At 46.4% G+C, this 9,375-nt stretch overlaps 1 protein-coding gene across 1 annotated transcript; it reads right to left on the reverse strand.

The window, feature by feature from the left end:
* Positions 1–3,320: 3,320 nt before the first annotated feature.
* Positions 3,321–7,367, reverse strand: LOC137436270 (general transcription factor II-I repeat domain-containing protein 2-like). The gene is made up of 3 exons (XM_068129987.2): positions 7,026–7,367; positions 6,669–6,800; positions 3,321–5,615 (listed from the first exon to the last, which is right to left on the reverse strand). Exon 3 carries the CDS (start codon positions 5,356–5,358, stop codon positions 4,432–4,434), a length of 927 nt encoding a protein of 308 aa, XP_067986088.2. The 5' UTR covers positions 5,359–5,615; positions 6,669–6,800; positions 7,026–7,367; the 3' UTR covers positions 3,321–4,431.
* Between the last annotated feature and the right edge of the window lie 2,008 nt (positions 7,368–9,375).

Here is a 9,375-nt window from a genome sequence, read left to right on the forward strand (position 1 = left end):
CGTTACACACCTTTCTCGCGCATCCTCTTGCGCACACTCTCCCGTTACATCCTCTGTAACACTCACCACAGGCGTGCATTCTTCCTTACTTTTGACAGCGCACTCTTTCCTCATGCACCCGTCCGTTACACACCTTTCTCGCGCATCCTCTTGTGCACATTCTCCCGTTACTTCCTCTGTAACATTCACCACAGGTGTACACTCTTTCGTTACATCCTCTGTAACACTCCTCACTACGCGCTTCCATGTGCTCCCTCGCACACGCGCTACGACCGACTCACTCTCGACAGCACACTCACTCCTCGGCGCGCATTTTCCTTACACACCCCAGAGTCGGACATTCTCGCACACCTCCTCTTTCGCACACCAGACCTGTCGCACACTTCACCAATGGCCTCTCACGAACACCCGGGTCTAAATCAACCCCCAGGCCGACTGAAGCTCCCCTCACATCATATACATTTCCTCGTATATCGCCACTCACCTCCGTACCTCGTCGTCGCACCTCCTTCGCCACCTGCAAACTCTTTATTTGGTTAGTGAGCACATTATTATGAGTTGAGCACCGACCTTGTACATATTCCATCACCTCCTCTTTTATCTCTTTCTTATCCTCTCTCCGTCGCTTCTTAATTTCGCTCACCCCTTCTTCCACTTCTTCTAATTTCTGCTTCACCTCTTTTATTTCCCGGTGCGTCTCCTCAAGTTCGTCCTATAAGGCTATCTTGACCGTCTCTATTGCGTCCTCACCTGCCGGTCCTTCGTCTCCATTATCTCTGTCACCTCGTCCAACCTCGTTGTCAGTCCCTCACGTACCATCTGACATTGCCTCTGTGTCGCTATCAAGTCATTTTTTATGTCGTTTTGTGTCGCTTTTAACCCTCCTAGTACCGCAGTGTTCCTTTGAACCTGCTCCGTTAGTTCTTTTTGTCCCTCCGTCAGCTGTTCCACCTCCTCCGTCAGGTCTTCTATGCCCCCTTGTAACCTCGCCGTATTATTCCTCACTTCTTTCTCCATACGCTTTTCACCTCGCTTTACCTCCTCGCGTACCCCCGAGACCTCACTCACACTTCGTCGTATCTCCTCTTTCATCTCCTCCATCTCTTTTGTAGATGCCACCCTCATCTGTCCCAATTCATCCCTCTGAGCATCCAATTTACTTTCTAACCCGATTTTCACCTCCTCTATCTGGTTCCCCATCTGTTCGATTTTCCGGGCGGATTGCTCCCCTATTTCCCGCAATTTGTCTTCCATCCTATTTTCTAACCCCATTAACCCATTTTTCACCCCCTCTAACTGATTCTCCTGGGCGGCCATTCTATTTTCCACCCCCGTTAACCCATTCTTTACCTCTTTTATCCCGTTGTCTAACCCCTCAAATTTAGCTTCTAGCCGTTCCCCCATTTCTCCCATTTTGCCCCCCATTTTGCCCCCCAATCGCTCGCTATCAGCCCTCGCTTCGTCCCTCATTACCCCCATACTGTTTTTCAAACCTCCAATTTGGTCTCCCATTTTGGCTTCTAGCCTGTCCATAAGGGCCCCCATTTGTAACATAAAAAGGTCCGAATCCCCCAGCGGCACTGCTACGGTCACGAGCGCGGCTAGATTTGGTGCCGCTGTAACCGCTTGCGCAAAGGCGCCATTTTGCGCGCCTGAAACCTCGTGCGCGAGAGCGCCATTTTGTGCACCTGATACCCCCTCAACCACATCCTCCATATACATTTCCCCGAGGTCCTGGGTCGATTCCACCCCGTCTATCTCTCCCACCGGCATCCTGTCGCCTTGACCAGCCATGGCGCGATTTCAAAATTCGGGTTTTCCTTTAAAAACAAAACAATTTCCAGCAGCTTGTAATTTTGAGCGCGTTAAGCGTGCTTCGGGCCTCGTATCCCACTCCTGACACCATTTTGTTACGGTCCGCGGATTAGGATGTTATTTTTACCGAGCGGAGGTATAACCGCGGCCGAACTGTTCTTCCCCGATTCACCCGATTTACCCAAACGTTGGCCGTATCGCGCCACAGCTACTCAATCTGGAAAACTCTAAAGCGACCGAATGCAAAGAGGAAGAAGACATACAGAAGAGTAACTGGGTTTATTATTATTTACACACATAAGCAAAAAGAAAGCAGTCACGTTTATTTACAGGGGACATGAGACGCAGGTGACACAGTGCAAATTACTAGCTTATACTGACTTAGTTTACTACCCAGGACAGAACAAACAAAACAAACTCACGTAGGCAAAATGGGGAACTTGCAGGCAGGAATGGCTGGAAAGGATGAGCAGGTGGGATCACAGGGCACAGCGAGCGGGTCCACTCCGGGCGGGAAGCGGGGGGGCCGGCGGCTCCTTGTAAGCCGCTTTACAGCGCACACCGTCAGGGCTTCACGTGGCTGGTTGAAACGGGGCTGCACTCCTCTGCTGTATCTCTCGTGTAGCTTGCTTCGTAAAAGCTCCTCGGCTTTCTCTTGGACCCTTCCTTTTCGTGTACCTCTCCATGCAGCTCAGCTCAGCCTTTCTCTCACTTCTCTCCAGCCCATCTGCTTGGGGGACACCCCGTGGCGGGTTATATAGGCCCCGCCCCTCAACCTTTGCGAACCTCCCCCCAAACGCTCTTCCTCCGCCCTCTCAAACCAAACCCCTCGTGCTCGGTTGGTTGTTCGGGGCTGGCTCACTCCTCCCCTCTATGACGAGGTGGAGACACGCCCTTCTTTCCCAACCCTGCCTCGTGGCCAATGGTGGTTGAAGAAAACCGCCCAAAATGCAGTTGGCCATTGAAATGAAATGAAAGGGGATCTACTCATATTTCACTTGGTGCAATGGAGTATTTAAATTAATGGGAGACACAGCCTTACCCTAAGACACATAATAAGATATAAGCTACTGAACAAGGGTTTTATCGTGTCCTGCAATGTGGTGTTTATGGAATAACTACCGAGACGCCCTTTGACCTTCACACTACGGAGGTATTTACAAGGAATCATTACATTTTACAGAGGGTGATATTTACAACAATTTACTATACAATACAACACAATAAAAAAACACAATCCTCATATCCGCAACAATATTTTTTTTTTTTTACAATATTGGACAGTCCCACATATAGGCTATATAATATTATGTCCAAATAGAGATTCTATCCCGACCTGAAAAATGCTTATTATACGAATGACAGGCACAGACTCACGAAGCAGGCAGCGGGCTGCACTGTGATACTGAACCCCTCATAATGGAGTCATTAAGTAGGATGTGGACAGCGGCTGGTGCTGAAATAGCCGACATGCGGTGTGTGGTATGAAAAAAATAACACCAGTTCAGTTAATCATTTAAACTTTATTTTTAGGATACGAATTTTATACGAAATTTTTTTAGGATATAAAATTCAAACATTAGGGATACGAATTAGAATGAGCCATTCATTAACTAAATTCAAAATACAACTTGGCTATTAAATACACAACCCAACGACAACTCACTTAATGTGAAAACTGACATCTTCCATCGGTCACGATTTTTTGGATGTCTGGTGATATGGACGTCACTTTGATCCGCAGGCAGTTCTCCAGGTTTTTATTCGTCAATCGATTCCTCTCGTGCGTCTTTATCACATTCATTGATGAAAAGGACGATTCGCATGTATAGTTGGAAGGGAACATTGTGAGCACATAAAATGTGAGTCTCTTGATCATGCTGTACTCCTCTGAGCATGCCACCCAAAAGGCACTCACCGACTCCGCACTTCTGAGCGCATCGCTGACCAGGGAGGTTGTTTGGAAATCAATTAACTCCATTTGTAATGCAGCCTCATCCAAAGAGGGTATAATTTTTTTTCGCCAGGGAGGAGAAGTCTCCACTTGGTCGGACTGTGAGAGGGTCACGTACAAAGGCAATGATGTCCTTTGGGATAGAGTAGCCCTCAAACGTCGAAGTGAAGTTGACCTGTAGCTGCTTGATGAAGTCCACCATTAACTCTGCCACTTGTCCCGGTGCCTGTGCTTTTAGTGTACTGAAATGTAGAAGCCTGCCAGTTGATATGTCTGACTCTAACAACTCCAGCTTCCTCGTGAATGATTCGAGCTTTTCAACCATGTCGACTATGGTTTTGCCTCTCCACTGTAGCTGTAGGTTAAGCTTGTTTAGGTGGCCAAATATATCCGCTAAAAAGGCAACATTGGACATGAACTTTTCATCTCTCCCAAAAGGGCAAGGTGGTCAGCTGCTGCCTTAATCTTGCTCAATCCAAGGGATGCCTTGACCTCATCCAGTAGCGCACAGAAGCGGTCCAACGCTTTACCTTCGCTCAACCAGCGCACGTAATTATGTAGCAGCAGGTCATCGTGGGTGGCCTCTTCTGACTCAGCCACAAGTTGTCGGAAAAGGCGATGCTGGGTGCTTGATGTACCCCTGACAAAATTAATGACACGCATCACTTTATCCATAACTTCCTTTCGCTCACCACCTGAGTCTGGTGCAAAGGACACTGGTGGATGAGGCAATGCAGCCCATGCATTTGGGGGGCGAGCTCCTTCAACCTGCTCACCAGACCTCTGCGCTTTCCCACCATAGCAGGAGCGCAATCTGTCACGATTAGGTTAATCTTCTCAAATGACAATGAATGAAGCCTAAACAACTCTTCCAGTTTAGTAAATATAATGTCCCCAGTGGTGTGCCCTTCTAATGGGATAAAAGACAGCAGCTCTTCCCTGAACACCTTTCCATCAAAATATCTAACATAGACGCATGACTGGGCTACATCTGTGTTGTCAGTGCTCTCCTCACTGGCTAGGGAAAAGTAATTGGCCTGACTGAGACCCTCGATAATAACTCCCTGCACAGCATCCGATAGTGCCTCTACGCGGCGGGTAGGGGACCTCGCAGAGAGGGGCACCTGTTTCACTGAGGCAATGATACCATCCATCGACTTGTCGGTTGTCAGTTCCTCCACAACTGTCACCATAACCTCCTTGAAAACCTCTGCATCAGTGAACGTCCTGTTGTGCCGTGCGAGCACCCAAGACGCCTTGAGGGACGCACTTGTCACTTTCTGTTGGGATGTGAGGCCTCGCACTAGTATCATGCTGCTGTGCGCATAGCTTGCTGTCAATGCATCAATTTTGCACTTTCGTGCCTCTGACTGGAGTGGAAAAGCCACTTTGAAGGTGCCATGCTTCGTCTTGTGGTGCCGTTTAATGTTATATTCCTTGCAAGCCACAACAACTTTGTTGCAGATAAGACACAACGGCTTAGCGTTGACGAAACTAGGTAGGATGAACGCATAGCTCTCTTTCCATTCTTCTTTGAATGTCCTGTTTTCACTGTCAACTTTCCTCTTTAGACTTTTGGATAACGACATTTTGTCAGGAAAAATTCAAGGAAGTCAATAAATCAATAAACAAACAGAATATCACAGCAGTAAATGTATATATTACAATGGCTCGGTAGAAACACAGGCACGATCTGGCAAGGAACAGACAGAATGAGGGCGCATAAATAGCTGAGACCAAACAATTAACAAATGAGAGACAAGAGGTGTGATTGGACATGGAATGCACGGGGAAGATTGAAAGGAATTGCACGGGGGAGATTGAAAGGAATGTGGGAGCAGCCAACCTGCAATGACAGGAGAAACAGAGTTAGGCGGAGCCAAGATGCACATGGTGACAGAAACATAACAAACACACGTGGTCACACCACACACACCTCACCAGACAGAACAACGAACACATATAAAAGCTATCAGACAGAAGTCCTGACACATTTTTCTTTTGCTAACTACCAGGTTAAATGTTTAGCTAACTTCACACTCAAGTAGGCTGCAGACAACGTAATAGCGTACCCTCAGCGCACAAACAATCAAAACAATAATAATGCTACGTTGTACGTGTGGGAGGAGCGGGGTCACTGAGGCCAATGAACACAGTAAAATCCGAGTGTTAATTTAACTCTGAGAGTGAACAAATGGACCCAAGAGGGTCCATTTGTTCAGTTTCAGAATTAAATGAACACTCACATTTTACAGTGAATAATACTGAGGGTAAAAGTATGCCAAACAATATTATTAGAATAAGCTGGCTCTGCTAAATGGTCAGTCCAGGTGATGTGTCGTGCGTAACAGAGAAGCAGTCAGTCCTCAAAATTAAAATGATACACATTTATTATTTACAATATGGAAATCCAGTCTTTGCATCTCCCACACATGCATGTCTTATAAAGCGGTCTGTAACTGCAAGTTCCAGTTAAATTTTTTTATCAATCAATTTCTTAAATTAGCCATTAATTATGTTCTGGCCCGCCACCTAGTGGCTTAGAAAAAAATTGGCCCGAGGCCAAACTTACTTGCCGACCCCTGCCTTACTCCCCCATTATGGCTCCCCCATAAAAATAAAGAAACATGGAAGCGATAGCAAAACCCAGGCATCTCACGCTAACTCGTGGCACTTTGTACTTCCTGTGACTTTGACCTCATTATTAATTAGTCTTCTTCATATTCTGAAAATAAAGCTTTGTTGAAACTTGATGGCAAAATCTCAAATGGTAAAAAACGTTGCGGCATAAAGGAATTTAAATCATCCACAACCATGCTACCAAAGGAAAAGATTGATGGGCCCCAATCCCACCCATCAAAGTGATGGACAACCAGTGTAATTTTCATCTCCATCTCACCGTTGAAGAAAAGAAAGAAGGACTTTGCACCAACGTTGGACCCAAAAAGATGACGAAAAGCTGCTTGTAGAGATGGTCACCAGAGCCCAACCAGATGGAGTTTCCGCATGTTGAGTAGTTTTCACTTGTACACTGCATAGCCGATAAGAACAACAAATTCATCATTTAGGCCCATTGGTCCTGGTTGACCTTCAGTTTCATGAATGCACCGTATTTAAGAGAGAACTGTTTCACTGAAAATTCACGAGTTATTTAAAATAAAAAGTTCACAACACTAATGAAAAGGACTGAGGATGGCAACACTTGAATTCGTAAAGAAGCTGTTTGCATATTAACCTTTACAGAGTTGTTACAAACCTGTTTCTATTTCCAATTACAATTCCGTCCTGAAACACAAAGACGAACATCTAAATTGAAAAAAAAATCATGTGTGGATCCAACATAAACGTCGGATGCCAGCATCACGTTTTAGAGGCACAATCTCAGCTCAGGGAAGGGAGGGGAGAAAGAGAGATTGAATCGTCAATATGGATTCAAACATCAATAAGAGCATCTATTGACTATTCAACCTGGTGGTCCAGATGCCCCTGGTTTGGGGAGCTTTTGTGCCTCCGAGTGGGGTTACTGAGGTTCCTGCCTCTCACGGAGGACCTCCTCTCACAACCCTTCTTGGGAATTCTACAAATAACCCGGCCCAACTTCAGATAGCACTATGGCAGATCTGAGGAGATACGAGGAAGAGGCAGGCCTTTCTGAAAGGTTCGCCGACTTGTGCCATCGAGGAAGCCACCTCAATTACCCATGATTCTCGTTTGGCAGTTTTCCATAGAGGGTGCCAGGATAAAGAGGTGGATCTTGGTGTTGCCCCTTCAGCAGGCTGATTTCCTCATCTCCCTATTTGATAAGGCGTTAACTTTCGCCACAATTAGCAATTACCACACAGCTATTGTGGTGTGTTACAAAGATTTCCGAGAAGGTTTTTCAGTTACATAATCGGTTATCCTGACCAAACTTTCCAAGTTCTTCTGAAGAGGCCTTCATTGAAATAGCTAGTTCTTTTTTTCTTCTATTTTTTTTGAAATCTCCCCAAACAAGACATAAAGCCACTCTAAGGGGAAAAGGGAAGGTTAGAAATAGATAAGGATAAAGCAAAATAAAAATAAATAAAGAAAGAAAACATAGCAGGAAAACATCCAACAAACAGGAAGTAGCATTAGAGTAACAGCTTCTAACAAGAAAGTATTAGAAAAAAAAAAAATTAGCATTTTTTCCATTGTCTAAGGCTGGAAGAGGAGCTAGACACACACACACACACACACACACACACACACACACACACACACACACACACACACACACACACACACACACACACACACACACACACACACACACACACACACAACACTACTGCACAACCTCGACACTTGCAGATTCCATGGATTCGCGGTTCAATGGGCACAAAAACCATACCCCACCAGCCGCGCACATAGCAGTCCTAAAACCATCTTCCACACGCCACGCATAAAGCAGCTGTACATATGCAAAAACCCCGCCAACCATCCCCCACAAACAATGGTCACACTACCCACCCATCCTCCATCTACCCACAACCCCTGCACATGTGCAGCGTGTCCGAGCTTTCACCCTTTCTGCTGCCTTGACCTGCTGTGATTCCTCACACTCGTGAACTTTTGGGCACATCGTTCGATTATGGGTCCGAAGCGTATGAGTAGTGCAGGATGTGTCCGCTCCCATGAGGCAGATAAAAGTCATGAGCCTGAGACAGAAAATTGAGCAGCTTGACCAACTATCAAAAGGTGAGAGTGTGGCCTCTGTGGGCAGGCACTATTTGGCATGAAAGAGTCGACTGTGTGCCACATAAAGAAAAACGAGAAGAAGAATCGGGAAAGTGTCGCAGCGAGCGCATTGCGCAGCACCAAAGTGGTTACCCAGGTCAGGGACGTTCACATAGAAGCAATGGAGTTGGCATAAAAAATGTGGATAGAGGACAATGCCCAAAGGACCATTCCTTCAAGCGGACCTCTGATTCGCAAAAGGGCAAAGCAAATGTACGACAGTCTCGCTGGCGCAGGTTGTGATGCGAACACAAGTGATATGGGTACGAGTGGCCCCACTCCCTTCCAAGCCAGCAGGTGATTGTTTGAGCGCTTCAAGCAGCAGAACGGTTTCCGCAATGTAAAGTTCACAGGCGAGTGTGCCCCAGCAGACCACGAGGCAGCTCAAAGTTTCCCTGCTCGACTCACGTAGCTTATCAAGAAGAAGGGGTATGTACTGGAGCAGGTCTTCAATGCAAACAAGACCGGCCTGTTCTGGAAGAAAGTGCCCACGAGGGTTTTCATCTCGAAGCAAGAGAGGACAGCATGAAAATTTAAGGCTGCAAAGGACCGGGTATCTCTTCTTCTCTGTGCCAACGCCAAAAGGGACTGCATGATTAAACCGATGATGCTGTATCCTTCCCGAAACCATCGTGCTCTCAAGGGCAAAACAAGTAAACTCTGCCTGTATTTTGGACAGCCAACATAAAGGTGTGGGTATCAGCTACCATCATTATGTATTAGTTCCACAACTGTTTGGTCCCTCAAGTGGAGAGGTACCTGACTGACAAGAACCTCTCCTTCAAGGTTCTCCTGCTGGTAAACTATGCACCAGGCCACCCTGAGTGGCTAAAGGTGGTCCATCCCAA

Source organism: Myxine glutinosa, chromosome 11 (assembly GCF_964187855.1).
Source record: "Myxine glutinosa chromosome 11, kmMyxGlut1.1, whole genome shotgun sequence".
Taxonomy (NCBI): Eukaryota; Metazoa; Chordata; class Myxini; order Myxiniformes; family Myxinidae; genus Myxine; species Myxine glutinosa.